Source organism: Salvelinus fontinalis, chromosome 40 (assembly GCF_029448725.1).
Source record: "Salvelinus fontinalis isolate EN_2023a chromosome 40, ASM2944872v1, whole genome shotgun sequence".
Taxonomy (NCBI): domain Eukaryota; kingdom Metazoa; phylum Chordata; class Actinopteri; order Salmoniformes; family Salmonidae; genus Salvelinus; species Salvelinus fontinalis.
In genome coordinates, this window is record NC_074704.1 from 8937375 (window position 1) to 8961278 (window position 23904).

General features: G+C 45.4%; 2 protein-coding genes across 2 annotated transcripts in view; one reads left to right on the top strand and one right to left on the bottom strand.

Annotated features, from left to right (window-relative positions):
- LOC129839162 (b(0,+)-type amino acid transporter 1-like) overlaps positions 1-23904 on the bottom strand; it is a 350362-nt gene that overhangs the window by 155046 nt on the left and 171412 nt on the right. The window lies entirely within an intron of this gene.
- On the top strand, positions 8-22014 carry LOC129839164 (acyl-coenzyme A diphosphatase NUDT19-like). Its single transcript, XM_055906453.1, has 3 exons — positions 8-935; positions 1259-1466; positions 21060-22014. The coding sequence occupies exons 1-3, from the start codon at positions 144-146 to the stop codon at positions 21275-21277; spliced, it is 1218 nt and encodes a 405-aa protein (XP_055762428.1). The 5' UTR covers positions 8-143; the 3' UTR covers positions 21278-22014.

Here is a 23904-nt window from a genome sequence, read left to right on the forward strand (position 1 = left end):
ACCGGAAACACAGGTCTTCTTCTACGCCGTTGACCTTCCTGCTCGTATGACGACACATCAAAACAATAACAATTTGACCTTGTTGATGTGGACTTTGCTTCAGAATAACATTATTGTAAATGAGAGAATAAAACGATCAGAGGATGAATACGGCTCTGAGACACTGGAAGGAGGCCGCGACGGTCATACTAGCTGCTGGTACGAGACATAAACTCCCTGTAGATAGTTTGACGAGGTGTGTCGATAAAGGCACCTCTGCACCTGCGATCAGTGGGCACTGCAACCTACCTGACAGGTTAGCCTTCGACTATGAAGTGTTGTTGTTGAAACGAAGCGGTACGAGTGGTTTCATGCCGAATGCTTATGTCTTTCCCGGCGGTCTGGTGGAACCGGCAGATTTCTCAAGGGAATGGCTTGATCTTTTTAAATCTTTTCGGCGCTCACCGAATTTTGGACTGGGATTTGTGAAACAGCCGCCGGAGACGAGACCTCCTATCTTCGCCACTGACAGGAAGAAACTGGGTTCTCCCGTTCCAGGGGACGTCGCATTTAGAATCTGTGCCGTGAGGGAAACGTTCGAGGAGTCGGGTGTACTTCTAGTCGTGCCAAAAGAGGAAGAGAGTACTTTACTGAACAGCATCGAGAACAACAGATACAGTCAGTCTGAATTAACCAGAATAACCGATCTCTGTGACAAGAGTGAATTGGCTAAATGGAGAGTGCTGGTAAACGAGAACCCCTGTAACTTCATCAGAATGTGCAGGGAGCTGGAGTGTCTACCAAACATCTGGGCTCTGCATGAATGGGGTAACTGGCTGACCCCTGCTGGTGTGTACGGGAAACAGCGGAGGTACGACACGGCCTTCTACATTTGCTGCTTGCAAGAAACACCACCTCACACCCTACAAGACGAGAAGGAAATTGTGCACTTTAAGGTGATACCATAGCTTAGTAGAGTGAAAGTGTCTTTTATTGTGGTGTTGAAAGTGTTAAGCGACTCTGTATTCATTCATGATGTTTTCATCAGTTCATAGTATTGTTCTAAACTGATCATTTAATCTTAATCCAACCTAAACCCCTCTCTCTCCTCCCCTCTCTCCTCCCCTCCCTCTCTCTCCTCCCCTCTCTCCCTCTCTCTCCTCCCCTCTCTCTCTCTCTCTCCTCCCCTCTCTCTCTCTCTCTCTCTCCCTCTCCTCTCTCCCTCTCCTCTCTCCCTCTCCTCTCCTCTCATCTCCCTCCCTCTCCTCCTCTCTCTCAGTGGTCCACCCCCTCAGAGATCCTCCACAGCTACCAGGCCAGAGATATGTGGATAGCCCCTCCACAGTTCTATGATCTCAGCCGTATGTGCCGGTTCCCCACCCTGCTGGACCTCCACAGCTTCTCCAGACAGAGAGCTTCAGAGGGCTGTGAACAGTGGCTCCCTGTCCGCATGGTGTCAGACAGCTACTACATATCCCTCCTCCCAGGTTAGAGTTTACATGAAGGGTGTGATTACTACATATCCCTCCTCCCAGGTTAGAGTTTACATGGTCTGATTACTACATATCCCTCCTCCCAGGTTAGAGTTTACATGGTCTGATTACTACATATCCCTCCTCCCAGGTTAGAGTTTACATGGTCTGATTACTACATATCCCTCCTCCCAGGTTAGAGTTTACATGGTCTGATTACTACATATCCCTCCTCCCAGGTTAGAGTTTACATGAAGGGTCTGATTACTACATATCCCTCCTCCCAGGTTAGAGTTTACATGGTCTGATTACTACATATCACTCCTCCCAGGTTAGAGTTTACATGGTCTGATTACTACATATCCCTCCTCCCAGGTTAGAGTTTACATGAAGGGTCTGATTACTACATATCCCTCCTCCCAGGTTAGAGTTTACATGAAGGGTCTGATTACTACATATCCCTCCTCCCAGGTTAGAGTTTACATGAAGGGTCTGATTACTACATATCCCTCCTCCCAGGTTAGAGTTTACATGAAGGGTCTGATTACTACATATCCCTCCTCCCAGGTTAGAGTTTACATGAAGGGTCTGATTACTACATATCCCTCCTCCCAGGTTAGTGTTTACATGAAGGGTCTGATTACTACATATCCCTCCTCCCAGGTTAGAGTTTACATGGTCTGATTACTACATATCCCTCCTCCCAGGTTAGAGTTTACATGAAGGGTCTGATTACTACATATCCCTCCTCCCAGGTTAGAGTTTACATGAAGGGTCTGATTACTACATATCCCTCCTCCCAGGTTAGAGTTTACATGGTCTGATTACTACATATCCCTCCTCCCAGGTTAGAGTTTACATGGTCTGATTACTACATATCCCTCCTCCCAGGTTAGAGTTTACATGGTCTGATTACTACATATCCCTCCTCCCAGGTTAGAGTTTACATGAAGGGTCTGATTACTACATATCCCTCCTCCCAGGTTAGAGTTTACATGGTCTGATTACTACATATCCCTCCTCCCAGGTTAGAGTTTACATGGTCTGATTACTACATATCCCTCCTCCCAGGTTAGAGTTTACATGAAGGGTCTGATTACTACATATCCCTCCTCCCAGGTTAGAGTTTACATGGTCTGATTACTACATATCACTCCTCCCAGGTTAGAGTTTACATGGTCTGATTACTACATATCCCTCCTCCCAGGTTAGAGTTTACATGAAGGGTCTGATTACTACATATCCCTCCTCCCAGGTTAGAGTTTACATGAAGGGTCTGATTACTACATATCCCTCCTCCCAGGTTAGAGTTTACATGGTCTGATTACTACATATCCCTCCTCCCAGGTTAGAGTTTACATGAAGGGTCTGATTACTACATATCCCTCCTCCCAGGTTAGAGTTTACATGAAGGGTCTGATTACTACATATCCCTCCTCCCAGGTTAGTGTTTACATGGTCTGATTACTACATATCCCTCCTCCCAGGTTAGAGTTTACATGAAGGGTCTGATTACTACATATCCCTCCTCCCAGGTTAGAGTTTACATGGTCTGATTACTACATATCCCTCCTCCCAGGTTAGAGTTTACATGAAGGGTCTGATTACTACATATCCCTCCTCCCAGGTTAGAGTTTACATGAAGGGTCTGATTACTACATATCCCTCCTCCCAGGTTAGAGTTTACATGAAGGGTCCTATTACTACATATCCCTCCTCCCAGGTTAGAGTTTACATGAAGGGTCTGATTACTACATATCCCTCCTCCCAGGTTAGAGTTTACATGGTCTGATTACTACATATCCCTCCTCCCAGGTTAGAGTTTACATGAAGGGTCTGATTACTACATATCCCTCCTCCCAGGTTAGAGTTTACATGAAGGGTCTGATTACTACATATCCCTCCTCCCAGGTTAGAGTTTACATGAAGGGTCTGATTACTACATATCCCTCCTCCCAGGTTAGAGTTTACATGAAGGGTCTGATTACTACATATCCCTCCTCCCAGGTTAGAGTTTACATGGTCTGATTACTACATATCCCTCCTCCCAGGTTAGAGTTTACATGAAGGGTCTGATTACTACATATCCCTCCTCCCAGGTTAGAGTTTACATGGTCTGATTACTACATATCCCTCCTCCCAGGTTAGAGTTTACATGAAGGGTCTGATTACTACATATCCCTCCTCCCAGGTTAGTGTTTACATGAAGGGTCTGATTACTACATATCCCTCCTCCCAGGTTAGAGTTTACATGAAGGGTCTGATTACTACATATCCCTCCTCCCAGGTTAGAGTTTACATGGTCTGATTACTACATATCCCTCCTCCCAGGTTAGAGTTTACATGAAGGGTCTGATTACTACATATCCCTCCTCCCAGGTTAGAGTTTACATGAAGGGTCTGATTACTACATATCCCTCCTCCCAGGTTAGAGTTTACATGAAGGGTCTGATTACTACATATCCCTCCTCCCAGGTTAGAGTTTACATGAAGGGTCTGATTACTACATATCCCTCCTCCCAGGTTAGAGTTTACATGAAGGGTCTGATTACTACATATCCCTCCTCCCAGGTTAGAGTTTACATGAAGGGTCTGATTACTACATATCCCTCCTCCCAGGTTAGAGTTTACATGAAGGGTCTGATTACTACATATCCCTCCTCCCAGGTTAGTGTTTACATGAAGGGTCTGATTACTACATATCCCTCCTCCCAGGTTAGAGTTTACATGAAGGGTCTGATTACTACATATCCCTCCTCCCAGGTTAGAGTTTACATGAAGGGTCTGATTACTACATATCCCTCCTCCCAGGTTAGTGTTTACATGGTCTGATTACTACATATCCCTCCTCCCAGGTTAGAGTTTACATGAAGGGTCTGATTACTACATATCCCTCCTCCCAGGTTAGTGTTTACATGGTCTGATTACTACATATCCCTCCTCCCAGGTTAGAGTTTACATGAAGGGTCTGATTACTACATATCCCTCCTCCCAGGTTAGAGTTTACATGGTCTGATTACTACATATCCCTCCTCCCAGGTTAGAGTTTACATGGTCTGATTACTACATATCCCTCCTCCCAGGTTAGAGTTTACATGGTCTGATTACTACATATCCCTCCTCCCAGGTTAGAGTTTACATGAAGGGTCTGATTACTACATATCCCTCCTCCCAGGTTAGAGTTTACATGAAGGGTCTGATTACTACATATCCCTCCTCCCAGGTTAGAGTTTACATGAAGGGTCTGATTACTACATATCCCTCCTCCCAGGTTAGAGTTTACATGAAGGGTCTGATTACTACATATCCCTCCTCCCAGGTTAGAGTTTACATGGTCTGATTACTACATATCCCTCCTCCCAGGTTAGAGTTTACATGAAGGGTCTGATTACTACATATCCCTCCTCCCAGGTTAGAGTTTACATGAAGGGTCTGATTACTACATATCCCTCCTCCCAGGTTAGAGTTTACATGAAGGGTCTGATTACTACATATCCCTCCTCCCAGGTTAGAGTTTACATGGTCTGATTACTACATATCCCTCCTCCCAGGTTAGAGTTTACATGAAGGGTCTGATTACTACATATCCCTCCTCCCAGGTTAGTGTTTACATGGTCTGATTACTACATATCCCTCCTCCCAGGTTAGTGTTTACATGGTCTGATTACTACATATCCCTCCTCCCAGGTTAGAGTTTACATGGTCTGATTACTACATATCCCTCCTCCCAGGTTAGAGTTTACATGAAGGGTCTGATTACTACATATCCCTCCTCCCAGGTTAGAGTTTACATGGTCTGATTACTACATATCCCTCCTCCCAGGTTAGAGTTTACATGGTCTGATTACTACATATCCCTCCTCCCAGGTTAGAGTTTACATGAAGGGTCTGATTACTACATATCCCTCCTCCCAGGTTAGAGTTTACATGGTCTGATTACTACATATCCCTCCTCCCAGGTTAGAGTTTACATGGTCTGATTACTACATATCCCTCCTCCCAGGTTAGAGTTTACATGGTCTGATTACTACATATCCCTCCTCCCAGGTTAGAGTTTACATGAAGGGTCTGATTACTACATATCCCTCCTCCCAGGTTAGAGTTTACATGAAGGGTCTGATTACTACATATCCCTCCTCCCAGGTTAGAGTTTACATGGTCTGATTACTACATATCCCTCCTCCCAGGTTAGAGTTTACATGGTCTGATTACTACATATCCCTCCTCCCAGGTTAGAGTTTACATGAAGGGTCTGATTACTACATATCCCTCCTCCCAGGTTAGAGTTTACATGAAGGGTCTGATTACTACATATCCCTCCTCCCAGGTTAGAGTTTACATGAAGGGTCTGATTACTACATATCCCTCCTCCCAGGTTAGAGTTTACATGGTCTGATTACTACATATCCCTCCTCCCAGGTTAGAGTTTACATGGTCTGATTACTACATATCCCTCCTCCCAGGTTAGAGTTTACATGAAGGGTCTGATTACTACATATCCCTCCTCCCAGGTTAGAGTTTACATGAAGGGTCTGATTACTACATATCCCTCCTCCCAGGTTAGAGTTTACATGAAGGGTCTGATTACTACATATCCCTCCTCCCAGGTTAGAGTTTACATGGTCTGATTACTACATATCCCTCCTCCCAGGTTAGAGTTTACATAAGGGTCTGATTACTACATATCCCTCCTCCCAGGTTAGAGTTTACATGAAGGGTCTGATTACTACATATCCCTCCTCCCAGGTTAGAGTTTACATGAAGGGTCTGATTACTACATATCCCTCCTCCCAGGTTAGAGTTTACATGAAGGGTCTGATTACTACATATCCCTCCTCCCAGGTTAGAGTTTACATGAAGGGTCTGATTACTACATATCCCTCCTCCCAGGTTAGAGTTTACATGAAGGGTCTGATTACTACATATCCCTCCTCCCAGGTTAGAGTTTACATGAAGGGTCTGATTACTACATATCCCTCCTCCCAGGTTAGAGTTTACATGGTCTGATTACTACATATCCCTCCTCCCAGGTTAGAGTTTACATGGTCTGATTACTACATATCCCTCCTCCCAGGTTAGAGTTTACATGAAGGGTCTGATTACTACATATCCCTCCTCCCAGGTTAGAGTTTACATGAAGGGTCTGATTACTACATATCCCTCCTCCCAGGTTAGAGTTTACATGAAGGGTCTGATTACTACATATCCCTCCTCCCAGGTTAGAGTTTACATGAAGGGTCTGATTACTACATATCCCTCCTCCCAGGTTAGTGTTTACATGGTCTGATTACTACATATCCCTCCTCCCAGGTTAGAGTTTACATGGTCTGATTACTACATATCCCTCCTCCCAGGTTAGAGTTTACATGGTCTGATTACTACATATCCCTCCTCCCAGGTTAGAGTTTACATGAAGGGTCTGATTACTACATATCCCTCCTCCCAGGTTAGAGTTTACATGAAGGGTCTGATTACTACATATCCCTCCTCCCAGGTTAGAGTTTACATGGTCTGATTACTACATATCCCTCCTCCCAGGTTAGAGTTTACATGGTCTGATTACTACATATCCCTCCTCCCAGGTTAGAGTTTACATGAAGGGTCTGATTACTACATATCCCTCCTCCCAGGTTAGAGTTTACATGAAGGGTCTGATTACTACATATCCCTCCTCCCAGGTTAGAGTTTACATGAAGGGTCTGATTACTACATATCCCTCCTCCCAGGTTAGAGTTTACATGGTCTGATTACTACATATCCCTCCTCCCAGGTTAGAGTTTACATGAAGGGTCTGATTACTACATATCCCTCCTCCCAGGTTAGAGTTTACATGAAGGGTCTGATTACTACATATCCCTCCTCCCAGGTTAGAGTTTACATGGTCTGATTACTACATATCCCTCCTCCCAGGTTAGAGTTTACATGAAGGGTCTGATTACTACATATCCCTCCTCCCAGGTTAGAGTTTACATGGTCTGATTACTACATATCCCTCCTCCCAGGTTAGAGTTTACATGAAGGGTCTGATTACTACATATCCCTCCTCCCAGGTTAGAGTTTACATGGTCTGATTACTACATATCCCTCCTCCCAGGTTAGAGTTTACATGGTCTGATTACTACATATCCCTCCTCCCAGGTTAGAGTTTACATGGTCTGATTACTACATATCCCTCCTCCCAGGTTAGAGTTTACATGGTCTGATTACTACATATCCCTCCTCCCAGGTTAGAGTTTACATGAAGGGTCTGATTACTACATATCCCTCCTCCCAGGTTAGAGTTTACATGAAGGGTCTGATTACTACATATCCCTCCTCCCAGGTTAGAGTTTACATGAAGGGTCTGATTACTACATATCCCTCCTCCCAGGTTAGAGTTTACATGAAGGGTCTGATTACTACATATCCCTCCTCCCAGGTTAGAGTTTACATGGTCTGATTACTACATATCCCTCCTCCCAGGTTAGAGTTTACATGGTCTGATTACTACATATCCCTCCTCCCAGGTTAGAGTTTACATGAAGGGTCTGATTACTACATATCCCTCCTCCCAGGTTAGAGTTTACATGGTCTGATTACTACATATCCCTCCTCCCAGGTTAGAGTTTACATGAAGGGTCTGATTACTACATATCCCTCCTCCCAGGTTAGAGTTTACATGAAGGGTCTGATTACTACATATCCCTCCTCCCAGGTTAGAGTTTACATGAAGGGTCTGATTACTACATATCCCTCCTCCCAGGTTAGAGTTTACATGGTCTGATTACTACATATCCCTCCTCCCAGGTTAGAGTTTACATGAAGGTCTGATTACTACATATCCCTCCTCCCAGGTTAGAGTTTACATGAAGGGTCTGATTACTACATATCCCTCCTCCCAGGTTAGAGTTTACATGAAGGGTCTGATTACTACATATCCCTCCTCCCAGGTTAGAGTTTACATGGTCTGATTACTACATATCCCTCCTCCCAGGTTAGAGTTTACATGGTCTGATTACTACATATCCCTCCTCCCAGGTTAGAGTTTACATGAAGGGTCTGATTACTACATATCCCTCCTCCCAGGTTAGAGTTTACATGAAGGGTCTGATTACTACATATCCCTCCTCCCAGGTTAGAGTTTACATGGTCTGATTACTACATATCCCTCCTCCCAGGTTAGAGTTTACATGAAGGGTCTGATTACTACATATCCCTCCTCCCAGGTTAGAGTTTACATGGTCTGATTACTACATATCCCTCCTCCCAGGTTAGAGTTTACATGAAGGGTCTGATTACTACATATCCCTCCTCCCAGGTTAGAGTTTACATGGTCTGATTACTACATATCCCTCCTCCCAGGTTAGAGTTTACATGAAGGGTCTGATTACTACATATCCCTCCTCCCAGGTTAGAGTTTACATGGGGTCTGATTACTACATATCCCTCCTCCCAGGTTAGAGTTTACATGGTCTGATTACTACATATCCCTCCTCCCAGGTTAGAGTTTACATGAAGGGTCTGATTACTACATATCCCTCCTCCCAGGTTAGAGTTTACATGGTCTGATTACTACATATCCCTCCTCCCAGGTTAGAGTTTACATGAAGGGTCTGATTACTACATATCCCTCCTCCCAGGTTAGAGTTTACATGGTCTGATTACTACATATCCCTCCTCCCAGGTTAGAGTTTACATGGTCTGATTACTACATATCCCTCCTCCCAGGTTAGAGTTTACATGAAGGGTCTGATTACTACATATCCCTCCTCCCAGGTTAGAGTTTACATGGTCTGATTACTACATATCCCTCCTCCCAGGTTAGAGTTTACATGGTCTGATTACTACATATCCCTCCTCCCAGGTTAGAGTTTACATGAAGGGTCTGATTACTACATATCCCTCCTCCCAGGTTAGAGTTTACATGAAGGGTCTGATTACTACATATCCCTCCTCCCAGGTTAGAGTTTACATGAAGGGTCTGATTACTACATATCCCTCCTCCCAGGTTAGAGTTTACATGAAGGGTCTGATTACTACATATCCCTCCTCCCAGGTTAGAGTTTACATGAAGGGTCTGATTACTACATATCCCTCCTCCCAGGTTAGAGTTTACATGAAGGGTCTGATTACTACATATCCCTCCTCCCAGGTTAGAGTTTACATGGTCTGATTACTACATATCCCTCCTCCCAGGTTAGAGTTTACATGAAGGGTCTGATTACTACATATCCCTCCTCCCAGGTTAGTGTTTACATGGTCTGATTACTACATATCCCTCCTCCCAGGTTAGAGTTTACATGAAGGGTCTGATTACTACATATCCCTCCTCCCAGGTTAGAGTTTACATGAAGGGTCTGATTACTACATATCCCTCCTCCCAGGTTAGAGTTTACATGAAGGGTCTGATTACTACATATCCCTCCTCCCAGGTTAGAGTTTACATGAAGGGTCTGATTACTACATATCCCTCCTCCCAGGTTAGAGTTTACATGAAGGGTCTGATTACTACATATCCCTCCTCCCAGGTTAGAGTTTACATGGTCTGATTACTACATATCCCTCCTCCCAGGTTAGAGTTTACATGGTCTGATTACTACATATCCCTCCTCCCAGGTTAGAGTTTACATGGTCTGATTACTACATATCCCTCCTCCCAGGTTAGAGTTTACATGAAGGGTCTGATTACTACATATCCCTCCTCCCAGGTTAGAGTTTACATGGTCTGATTACTACATATCCCTCCTCCCAGGTTAGAGTTTACATGGTCTGATTACTACATATCCCTCCTCCCAGGTTAGAGTTTACATGAAGGGTCTGATTACTACATATCCCTCCTCCCAGGTTAGAGTTTACATGAAGGGTCTGATTACTACATATCCCTCCTCCCAGGTTAGAGTTTACATGAAGGGTCTGATTACTACATATCCCTCCTCCCAGGTTAGAGTTTACATGGTCTGATTACTACATATCCCTCCTCCCAGGTTAGAGTTTACATGGTCTGATTACTACATATCCCTCCTCCCAGGTTAGAGTTTACATGAAGGGTCTGATTACTACATATCCCTCCTCCCAGGTTAGAGTTTACATGAAGGGTCTGATTACTACATATCCCTCCTCCCAGGTTAGAGTTTACATGGTCTGATTACTACATATCCCTCCTCCCAGGTTAGAGTTTACATGAAGGGTCTGATTACTACATATCCCTCCTCCCAGGTTAGAGTTTACATGGTCTGATTACTACATATCCCTCCTCCCAGGTTAGAGTTTACATGGTCTGATTACTACATATCCCTCCTCCCAGGTTAGAGTTTACATGAAGGGTCTGATTACTACATATCCCTCCTCCCAGGTTAGAGTTTACATGGTCTGATTACTACATATCCCTCCTCCCAGGTTAGAGTTTACATGAAGGGTCTGATTACTACATATCCCTCCTCCCAGGTTAGAGTTTACATGGTCTGATTACTACATATCCCTCCTCCCAGGTTAGAGTTTACATGAAGGGTCTGATTACTACATATCCCTCCTCCCAGGTTAGAGTTTACATGAAGGGTCTGATTACTACATATCCCTCCTCCCAGGTTAGTGTTTACATGAAGGGTCTGATTACTACATATCCCTCCTCCCAGGTTAGAGTTTACATGGTCTGATTACTACATATCCCTCCTCCCAGGTTAGAGTTTACATGAAGGGTCTGATTACTACATATCCCTCCTCCCAGGTTAGAGTTTACATGAAGGGTCTGATTACTACATATCCCTCCTCCCAGGTTAGAGTTTACATGAAGGGTCTGATTACTACATATCCCTCCTCCCAGGTTAGAGTTTACATGGTCTGATTACTACATATCCCTCCTCCCAGGTTAGAGTTTACATGAAGGGTCTGATTACTACATATCCCTCCTCCCAGGTTAGAGTTTACATGAAGGGTCTGATTACTACATATCCCTCCTCCCAGGTTAGAGTTTACATGGTCTGATTACTACATATCCCTCCTCCCAGGTTAGAGTTTACATGGTCTGATTACTACATATCCCTCCTCCCAGGTTAGAGTTTACATGGTCTGATTACTACATATCCCTCCTCCCAGGTTAGAGTTTACATGAAGGGTCTGATTACTACATATCCCTCCTCCCAGGTTAGAGTTTACATGAAGGGTCTGATTACTACATATCCCTCCTCCCAGGTTAGAGTTTACATGAAGGGTCTGATTACTACATATCCCTCCTCCCAGGTTAGAGTTTACATGGTCTGATTACTACATATCCCTCCTCCCAGGTTAGAGTTTACATGGTCTGATTACTACATATCCCTCCTCCCAGGTTAGAGTTTACATGGTCTGATTACTACATATCCCTCCTCCCAGGTTAGAGTTTACATGAAGGGTCTGATTACTACATATCCCTCCTCCCAGGTTAGAGTTTACATGAAGGGTCTGATTACTACATATCCCTCCTCCCAGGTTAGAGTTTACATGGTCTGATTACTACATATCCCTCCTCCCAGGTTAGAGTTTACATGGTCTGATTACTACATATCCCTCCTCCCAGGTTAGAGTTTACATGAAGGGTCTGATTACTACATATCCCTCCTCCCAGGTTAGAGTTTACATGAAGGGTCTGATTACTACATATCCCTCCTCCCAGGTTAGAGTTTACATGAAGGGTCTGATTACTACATATCCCTCCTCCCAGGTTAGAGTTTACATGAAGGGTCTGATTACTACATATCCCTCCTCCCAGGTTAGAGTTTACATGGTCTGATTACTACATATCCCTCCTCCCAGGTTAGAGTTTACATGAAGGGTCTGATTACTACATATCCCTCCTCCCAGGTTAGAGTTTACATGAAGGGTCTGATTACTACATATCCCTCCTCCCAGGTTAGAGTTTACATGGTCTGATTACTACATATCCCTCCTCCCAGGTTAGAGTTTACATGGTCTGATTACTACATATCCCTCCTCCCAGGTTAGAGTTTACATGGTCTGATTACTACATATCCCTCCTCCCAGGTTAGAGTTTACATGGTCTGATTACTACATATCCCTCCTCCCAGGTTAGAGTTTACATGGTCTGATTACTACATATCCCTCCTCCCAGGTTAGAGTTTACATGGTCTGATTACTACATATCCCTCCTCCCAGGTTAGTGTTTACATGGTCTGATTACTACATATCCCTCCTCCCAGGTTAGTGTTTACATGGTCTGATTACTACATATCCCTCCTCCCAGGTTAGTGTTTACATGGTCTGATTACTACATATCCCTCCTCCCAGGTTAGAGTTTACATGAAGGGTCTGATTACTACATATCCCTCCTCCCAGGTTAGAGTTTACATGAAGGGTCTGATTACTACATATCCCTCCTCCCAGGTTAGAGTTTACATGGTCTGATTACTACATATCCCTCCTCCCAGGTTAGAGTTTACATGAAGGGTCTGATTACTACATATCCCTCCTCCCAGGTTAGAGTTTACATGGTCTGATTACTACATATCCCTCCTCCCAGGTTAGAGTTTACATGAAGGGTCTGATTACTACATATCCCTCCTCCCAGGTTAGAGTTTACATGGTCTGATTACTACATATCCCTCCTCCCAGGTTAGAGTTTACATGAAGGGTCTGATTACTACATATCCCTCCTCCCAGGTTAGTGTTTACATGAAGGGTCTGATTACTACATATCCCTCCTCCCAGGTTAGAGTTTACATGAAGGGTCTGATTACTACATATCCCTCCTCCCAGGTTAGAGTTTACATGGTCTGATTACTACATATCCCTCCTCCCAGGTTAGAGTTTACATGAAGGGTCTGATTACTACATATCCCTCCTCCCAGGTTAGTGTTTACATGAAGGGTCTGATTACTACATATCCCTCCTCCCAGGTTAGAGTTTACATAAAGGGTCTGATTACTACATATCCCTCCTCCCAGGTTAGAGTTTACATGAAGGGTCTGATTACTACATATCCCTCCTCCCAGGTTAGAGTTTACATGGTCTGATTACTACATATCCCTCCTCCCAGGTTAGAGTTTACATGGTCTGATTACTACATATCCCTCCTCCCAGGTTAGAGTTTACATGGTCTGATTACTACATATCCCTCCTCCCAGGTTAGAGTTTACATGAAGGGTCTGATTACTACATATCCCTCCTCCCAGGTTAGAGTTTACATGAAGGGTCTGATTACTACATATCCCTCCTCCCAGGTTAGAGTTTACATGGTCTGATTACTACATATCCCTCCTCCCAGGTTAGAGTTTACATGAAGGGTCTGATTACTACATATCCCTCCTCCCAGGTTAGAGTTTACATGGTCTGATTACTACATATCCCTCCTCCCAGGTTAGAGTTTACATGAAGGGTCTGATTACTACATATCCCTCCTCCCAGGTTAGAGTTTACATGAAGGGTCTGATTACTACATATCCCTCCTCCCAGGTTAGAGTTTACATGGTCTGATTACTACATATCACTCCTCCCAGGTTAGAGTTTACATGGTCTGATTACTACATATCCCTCCTCCCAGGTTAGAGTTTATATGAAGGGTCTGATTACTACATATCCCTCCTCCCAGGTTAGAGTTTACATGGTCTGATTACTACATATCCCTCCTCCCAGGTTAGAGTTTACATGTAGGGTCTGATTACTACATATCCCTCCTCCCAGGTTAGTGTTTACATGAAGGGTCTGATTACTACATATCCCTCCTCCCAGGTTAGAGTTTACATGAAGGGTCTGATTACTACATATCCCTCCTCCCAGGTTAGAGTTTACATGAAGGGTCTGATTACTACATATCCCTCCTCCCAGGTTAGAGTTTACATGGTCTGATTACTACATATCCCTCCTCCCAGGTTAGAGTTTACATGAAGGATCTGATTACTACATATCACTCCTCCCAGGTTAGAGTTTACATGAAGGGTCTGATTACTACATATCCCTCCTCCCAGGTTAGAGTTTACATGAAGGGTCTGATTACTACATATCCCTCCTCCCAGGTTAGAGTTTACATGGTCTGATTACTACATATCCCTCCTCCCAGGTTAGAGTTTATATGAAGGGTCCTATTACTACATATCCCTCCTCCCAGGTTAGTGTTTACATTTACATGGTCTGATTACTACATATCCCTCCTCCCAGGTTAGAGTTTACATGAAGGGTCTGATTACTACATATCCCTCCTCCCAGGTTAGAGTTTACATGGTCTGATTACTACATATCCCTCCTCCCAGGTTAGAGTTTACATGGTCTGATTACTACATATCCCTCCTCCCAGGTTAGAGTTTACATGAAGGGTCTGATTACTACATATCCCTCCTCCCAGGTTAGAGTTTACATGAAGGGTCTGATTACTACATATCCCTCCTCCCAGGTTAGAGTTTACATGAAGGGTCTGATTACTACATATCCCTCCTCCCAGGTTAGAGTTTATATGAAGGGTCTGATTACTACATATCCCTCCTCCCAGGTTAGAGTTTACATGAAGGGTCTGATTACTACATATCACTCCTCCCAGGTTAGTGTTTACATGAAGGGTCTGATTACTACATATCCCTCCTCCCAGGTTAGAGTTTACATGGTCTGATTACTACATATCCCTCCTCCCAGGTTAGAGTTTACATGGTCTGATTACTACATATCCCTCCTCCCAGGTTAGAGTTTACATGGTCTGATTACTACATATCCCTCCTCCCAGGTTAGAGTTTACATGGTCTGATTACTACATATCCCTCCTCCCAGGTTAGAGTTTACATGAAGGGTCTGATTACTACATATCCCTCCTCCCAGGTTAGAGTTTACATGGTCTGATTACTACATATCCCTCCTCCCAGGTTAGAGTTTACATGAAGGGTCTGATTACTACATATCCCTCCTCCCAGGTTAGAGTTTACATGAAGGGTCTGATTACTACATATCCCTCCTCCCAGGTTAGAGTTTACATGGTCTGATTACTACATATCCCTCCTCCCAGGTTAGAGTTTACATGAAGGGTCTGATTACTACATATCCCTCCTCCCAGGTTAGAGTTTACATGAAGGGTCTGATTACTACATATCCCTCCTCCCAGGTTAGAGTTTACATGGTCTGATTACTACATATCCCTCCTCCCAGGTTAGAGTTTACATGAAGGGTCTGATTACTACATATCCCTCCTCCCAGGTTAGAGTTTATATGAAGGGTCTGATTACTACATATCCCTCCTCCCAGGTTAGAGTTTACATGAAGGGTCTGATTACTACATATCACTCCTCCCAGGTTAGTGTTTACATGAAGGGTCTGATTACTACATATCCCTCCTCCCAGGTTAGAGTTTACATGAAGGGTCTGATTACTACATATCCCTCCTCCCAGGTTAGAGTTTACATGAAGGGTCTGATTACTACATATCCCTCCTCCCAGGTTAGAGTTTACATGAAGGGTCTGATTACTACATATCCCTCCTCCCAGGTTAGAGTTTACATGGTCTGATTACTACATATCCCTCCTCCCAGGTTAGAGTTTACATGAAGGGTCTGATTACTACATATCCCTCCTCCCAGGTTAGTGTTTACATGGTCTGATTACTACATATCCCTCCTCCCAGGTTAGTGTTTACATGAAGGGTCTGATTACTACATATCCCTCCTCCCAGGTTAGAGTTTACATGGTCTGATTACTACATATCCCTCCTCCCAGGTTAGTGTTTACATGGTCTGATTACTACATATCCCTCCTCCCAGGTTAGAGTTTACATGGTCTGATTACTACATATCCCTCCTCCCAGGTTAGAGTTTACATGAAGGATCTGATTACTACATATCACTCCTCCCAGGTTAGAGTTTACATGAAGGGTCTGATTACTACATATCCCTCCTCCCAGGTTAGAGTTTACATGGTCTGATTACTACATATCACTCCTCCCAGGTTAGAGTTTACATGAAGGGTCTGATTACTACATATCCCTCCTCCCAGGTTAGAGTTTATATAAAGGGTCTGATTACTACATATCCCTCCTCCCAGGTTAGAGTTTATATGAAGGGTCTGATTACTACATATCCCTCCTCCCAGGTTAGAGTTTACATGAAGGGTCTGATTACTACATATCCCTCCTCCCAGGTTAGAGTTTACATGAAGGGTCTGATTACTACATATCCCTCCTCCCAGGTTAGAGTTTACATGAAGGGTCTGATTACTACATATCCCTCCTCCCAGGTTAGAGTTTATATGAAGGGTCTGATTACTACATATCCCTCCTCCCAGGTTAGAGTTTACATGGTCTGATTACTACATATCACTCCTCCCAGGTTAGAGTTTACATGGTCTGATTACTACATATCACTCCTCCCAGGTTAGAGTTTACATGAAGGGTCTGATTACTACATATCCCTCCTCCCAGGTTAGAGTTTACATGAAGGGTCTGATTACTACATATCCCTCCTCCCAGGTTAGAGTTTACATGGTCTGATTACTACATATCCCTCCTCCCAGGTTAGAGTTTACATGAAGGGTCTGATTACTACATATCCCTCCTCCCAGGTTAGAGTTTACATGAAGGGTCTGATTACTACATATCCCTCCTCCCAGGTTAGAGTTTACATGAAGGGTCTGATTACTACATATCACTCCTCCCAGGTTAGAGTTTACATGGTCTGATTACTACATATCACTCCTCCCAGGTTAGAGTTTACATGAAGGGTCTGATTACTACATATCCCTCCTCCCAGGTTAGTGTTTACATGGTCTGATTACTACATATCCCTCCTCCCAGGTTAGAGTTTACATGGTCTGATTACTACATATCCCTCCTCCCAGGTTAGAGTTTACATGGTCTGATTACTACATATCACTCCTCCCAGGTTAGAGTTTACATGAAGGGTCTGATTACTACATATCCCTCCTCCCAGGTTAGTGTTTACATGGTCTGATTACTACATATCCCTCCTCCCAGGTTAGTGTTTACATGGTCTGATTACTACATATCACTCCTCCCAGGTTAGAGTTTACATGAAGGGTCTGATTACTACATATCCCTCCTCCCAGGTTAGAGTTTACATGGTCTGATTACTACATATCCCTCCTCCCAGGTTAGAGTTTACATGGTCTGATTACTACATATCCCTCCTCCCAGGTTAGAGTTTACATGGTCTGATTACTACATATCCCTCCTCCCAGGTTAGAGTTTACATGAAGGGTCTGATTACTACATATCCCTCCTCACAGGTTAGTGTTTACATGAAGGGTCTGATTACTACATATCCCTCCTCCCAGGTTAGAGTTTACATGAAGGGTCTGATTACTACATATCCCTCCTCCCAGGTTAGTGTTTACATGAAGGGTCTGATTACTACATATCCCTCCTCCCAGGTTAGAGTTTATATGAAGGGTCTGATTACTACATATCCCTCCTCCCAGGTTAGAGTTTACATGGTCTGATTACTACATATCCCTCCTCCCAGGTTAGAGTTTACATGGTCTGATTACTACATATCCCTCCTCCCAGGTTAGTGTTTACATGAAGGGTCTGATTACTACATATCACTCCTCCCAGGTTAGAGTTTACATGAAGGGTCTGATTACTACATATCCCTCCTCCCAGGTTAGAGTTTACATGAAGGGTCTGATTACTACATATCCCTCCTCCCAGGTTAGAGTTTACATGGTCTGATTACTACATATCCCTCCTCCCAGGTTAGAGTTTACATGAAGGGTCTGATTACTACATATCCCTCCTCCCAGGTTAGAGTTTATATGAAGGGTCTGATTACTACATATCCCTCCTCCCAGGTTAGAGTTTACATGAAGGGTCTGATTACTACATATCCCTCCTCCCAGGTTAGAGTTTACATGAAGGGTCTGATTACTACATATCCCTCCTCCCAGGTTAGAGTTTACATGGTCTGATTACTACATATCCCTCCTCCCAGGTTAGAGTTTATATGAAGGGTCTGATTACTACATATCCCTCCTCCCAGGTTAGAGTTTACATGGTCTGATTACTACATATCCCTCCTCCCAGGTTAGAGTTTACATGGTCTGATTACTACATATCACTCCTCCCAGGTTAGAGTTTACATGGTCTGATTACTACATATCACTCCTCCCAGGTTAGAGTTTACATGAAGGGTCTGATTACTACATATCCCTCCTCCCAGGTTAGAGTTTACATGGTCTGATTACTACATATCCCTCCTCCCAGGTTAGAGTTTACATGGTCTGATTACTACATATCCCTCCTCCCAGGTTAGAGTTTACATGAAGGGTCTGATTACTACATATCCCTCCTCCCAGGTTAGAGTTTACATGGTCTGATTACTACATATCCCTCCTCCCAGGTTAGTGTTTACATGAAGGGTCTGATTACTACATATCCCTCCTCCCAGGTTAGAGTTTACATGAAGGGTCTGATTACTACATATCCCTCCTCCCAGGTTAGAGTTTACATGAAGGGTCTGATTACTACATATCCCTCCTCCCAGGTTAGAGTTTACATGGTCTGATTACTACATATCCCTCCTCCCAGGTTAGAGTTTACATGAAGGGTCTGATTACTACATATCCCTCCTCCCAGGTTAGAGTTTACATGGTCTGATTACTACATATCCCTCCTCCCAGGTTAGAGTTTACATGGTCTGATTACTACATATCCCTCCTCCCAGGTTAGAGTTTACATGAAGGGTCTGATTACTACATATCACTCCTCCCAGGTTAGAGTTTACATGGTCTGATTACTACATATCCCTCCTCCCAGGTTAGAGTTTACATGAAGGGTCTGATTACTACATATCCCTCCTCCCAGGTTAGAGTTTACATGAAGGGTCTGATTACTACATATCCCTCCTCCCAGGTTAGAGTTTACATGAAGGGTCTGATTACTACATATCACTCCTCCCAGGTTAGAGTTTACATGGTCTGATTACTACATATCCCTCCTCCCAGGTTAGTGTTTACATGAAGGGTCTGATTACTACATATCCCTCCTCCCAGGTTAGAGTTTACATGAAGGGTCTGATTACTACATATCACTCCTCCCAGGTTAGAGTTTACATGGTCTGATTACTACATATCCCTCCTCCCAGGTTAGAGTTTACATGGAGGGTCTGATTACTACATATCCCTCCTCCCAGGTTAGAGTTTACATGAAGGGTCTGATTACTACATATCCCTCCTCCCAGGTTAGAGTTTACATGAAGGGTCTGATTACTACATATCCCTCCTCCCAGGTTAGAGTTTACATGGTCTGATTACTACATATCCCTCCTCCCAGGTTAGAGTTTACATGAAGGGTCTGATTACTACATATCCCTCCTCCCAGGTTAGAGTTTACATGGTCTGATTACTACATATCCCTCCTCCCAGGTTAGAGTTTACATGAAGGGTCTGATTACTACATATCCCTCCTCCCAGGTTAGAGTTTACATGAAGGGTCTGATTACTACATATCAATGCTCTTTAGTCGCGTCACCCGGTGACCTTTAGTCGCGTCACCCGGTGACCTTTAGTCGCGTCACCCGGTGCCCTTTAGTCGCGTCACCCGGTGCCCTTTAGTCGCGTCACCCGGTGCCCTTTAGTCGCGTCACCCGGTGCCCTTTAGTCGCGTCACCCGGTGCCCTTTAGTCGCGTCACCCGGTGCCCTTTAGTCGCGTCACCCGGTGCCCTTTAGTCGCGTCACCCGGTGCCCTTTAGTCGCGTCACCCGGTGCCCTTTGTTCGCGTCACCCGGTGCCCTTTGTTCGCGTCACCCGGTGCCCTTTGTTCGCGTCACCCGGTGCCCTTTGTCCGCGTCACCCGGTGCCCTTTGTCCGCGTCACCCGGTGCCCTTTGTCCGCGTCACCCGGTGCCCTTTGTCCGCGTCACCCGGTGCCCTTTGTCCGCGTCACCCGGTGCCCTTTGTCCGCGTCACCCGGTGCCCTTTGTCCGCGTCACCCGGTGCCCTTTGTCCGCGTCACCCGGTGCCCTTTGTCCGCGTCACCCGGTGCCCTTTGTCCGCGTCACCCGGTGCCCTTTGTCCGCGTCACCCGGTGCCCTTTGTCCGCGTCACCCGGTGCCCTTTGTCCGCGTCACCCGGTGCCCTTTGTCCGCGTCACCCGGTGCCCTTTGTCCGCGTCACCCGGTGCCCTTTGTCCGCGTCACCCGGTGCCCTTTGTCCGCGTCACCCGGTGCCCTTTGTCCGCGTCACCCGGTGCCCTTTTGTCCGCGTCACCCGGTGCCCTTTGTCCGCGTCACCCGGTGCCCTTTGTCCGCGTCACCCGGTGCCCTTTGTCCGCGTCACCCGGTGCCCTTTATTCACGTCACCCGGTGCCCTTTATTCACGTCACCCAGTGCCCTTTTGATTTCATGGAGAGTGATTTGGGTTCCCAGCAAGCCAACTTCCTCAGTGGAGAGAAAAGGAGATCTTTAGGTTTTTTAAATTGTTTTTTTGTTTGTTATATTTTTCTCCCGATGAATTTAGTTTTTTTTTTTTTCTCGTGTTGAAGTCAAAACTGTCAATCTGATTTGATCCTGTTACTGCCGTCGTTTTACTGTTTAACGTGTGTGTGTGTGTGTGTGTGTGTGTGTGTGTGTGTGTGTGTGTGTGTGTGTGTGTGTGTGTGTGTGTGTGTGTGTGTGTGTGTGTGTGTGTGTGTGTGTGTCCTCCACTCACCAGGTGACGAGCTGTACCCAGAGGGTTCATGTCAGATGGATGTGACTCTGAACACAGACCAGAGCCTTGATGAGCTACATCAGGGCTGCTCAGCACTGCACCGTATCGTAGCCTTGGACCCCTACACCGCTGCTGCCGTCATCACCATCACACCCAAATACAACCACCTGCTGCCCTTCCCCCGGTCCAGCCTGAGAACCAGCGCCAGCAGTCAGCTCTGAGAGACGGGTTGATCACCATCACCCCCAAATACAACCACCCGCTGCCCTTCCCCCGGTCCAGCCTGAGAACCAGCGCCAGCAGTCAGCTCTGAGAGACGGGTTGATCACCATCACACCCAAATACAACCACCCGCTGCCCTTCCCCCGGTCCAGCCTGAGAACCAGCGCCAGCAGTCAGCTCTGAGAGACGGGTTGATCACCATCACACCCAAATACAACCACCTGCTGCCCTTCCCCCGGTCCAGCCTGAGAACCAGCGCCAGCAGTCAGCTCTGAGAGACGGGCTGACACTCAAATGGAACCCTATTCTCAATTACTTTTCAGCAGAGATACACAAACATCTGGTCAACAGTAGTGCACTATATAGGGAATAGGGTGCCATAGGGCTCTGGTCTAAAGTAGTGCACTATATAGGGAATAGGGTGCCATTTGTGAGTTGACCCATGTATTGTACTGTACAGGCTTGCTGCTGGTTTCCCTACTACTGTGTTCTGCTACCTGACAAAGGGTTCCCGAGTGGCGCAGTGGTCTAAGGCAGTGCATCGCAGTGCTAGAGGCGTCACTACAGACCCCGGTTCGATTCCAGGCTGTATCACAACCGGCCGTGACTGGGAGTCCCATAAGCCGGCGCACAATTTATTGCCACAATTCAGGCCATCATTGTAAATGAGAATTTGTTCATAACTGACTTGCCTAGTTAAACAAAGGTTAAATAAAACATTTATTAAATTCTGTGACACTGGAAATTGATCTTGGTTTCAAATACCTCTCAATGTATTATTTTTGTCCATAATTATTTAAATCGGGGTGTTTTGTATGAAATATTCTTTAGAGCTATGGCACCATTATACACTGAGTCTACAAAACATTAAGAACACCTGCTCTTTCCATGACAGACTGACCAGGTGAATCCAGGTGAAAGCTATGATCCCTTATTGATGTCACCTGTTAAATCCACTTCAATCAGAGTAGATGAAGGGGAGGAGACGGGTTACAGAAGGATTTTTAAGCCTTGAGACAATTGAAACATGTATTGTGTATGTGTGTCATTCAGAGGGTGAATGGGGCAAGACAAAATATTTAAGTGATTTTGAACGGGGTATTGTAGTTGGTGCCAGGAGCACCGGTTTGAGTGTGTCAAGAACTGCAAAGCTGCTGGGTTTTTCATGCTCAACAGTTTCCCCTGTGTATCAAGAATGGTCCACCACCCAAAGGACATCCAGCCGACTTGACGCAACTGTGGGAAGCTTTGGAGTCAACATGGGCCAGCATCCCTGTAGAACTCTCTTGACATAATTCCAGTCCATGCCCCGACCCATTGAGGCTGTTCCGACCCGTTGAGGCTGTTCCGACCCGTTGAGGCTGTCCCGACACGTTGAGGCTGTGCCGACCCGTTGAGGCTGTCCCGACCCATTGAGGCTGTCCCGACCCATTGAGGCTGTCCCGACCCGTTGAGGCTGTTCCGACCCGTTGAGGCTGTTCCGACCCGTTGAGGCTGTTCCGACCCGTTGAGGCTGTTCAGACCCGTTGAGGCTGTTCCGACCCGTTGAGGCTGTTCCGACCCGTTGAGGCTGTTCCGACCCGTTGAGGCTATTCCGACCCATTGAGGCTGTTCTGAGGGTAAAGGGGGCGGTGTAACTCTATATTAGGAAGGTGTTCTTAATGTTTTGTCACACAGTATGTCTAGCTAAACGATGCAGTATTTGAGTTGTACAACTAAAATATATCAGCCAGTTGATTCAGAAATACTGTGGATCTCACAATCACAACAACACAAACCAGGGAAACAGGAAACAGAAGCTGCACGTCCACCAACAACACAAACCAGGGAAACAGAAGCTGCACGTCCACCAACAACACAAACCAGGGAAACAGGAGCTGCACGTCCACCAACAACACAAACCAGGGAAACAGAAGCTGCACGTCCACCAACAACACAAACCAGGGAAACAGAAGCTGCACGTCCACCAACAACACAAACCAGGGAAACAGGAGCTGCACGTCCACCAACAACACAAACCAGGGAAACAGAAGCTGCACGTCCACCAACAACACAAACCAGGGAAACAGACGCTGCACGTCCACCAACAACACAAACCAGGGAAACAGAAGCTGCACGTCCACCAACAACACAAACCAGGGAAACAGAAGCTGCACGTCCACCAACAACACAAACCCAGAGAAACAGAAGCTGCCCGTCCACCAACAACACAAACCATGGAAACAGAAGCTGCACGTCCACCAACAACACAAACCCAGAGAAACAGAAGCTGCACGTCCACCAACAACACAAACCAGGGAAACAGAAGCTGCACGTCCACCAACAACACAAACCAGGGAAACAGAAGCTGCACGTCCACCAACAACACAAACCAGGGAAACAGAAGCTGCACGTCCACCAACAACACAAACCCAGAGAAACAGAAGCTGCCCGTCCACCAACAACACAAACCAGGGAAACAGAAGCTGCACGTCCACCAACAACACAAACCAGGGAAACAGAAGCTGCACGTCCACCAACAACACAAACCAGGGAAACAGAAGCTGCACGTCCACCAACAACACAAACCCAGAGAAACAGAAGCTGCACGTCCACCAACAACACAAACCAGGGAAACAGGAAACAG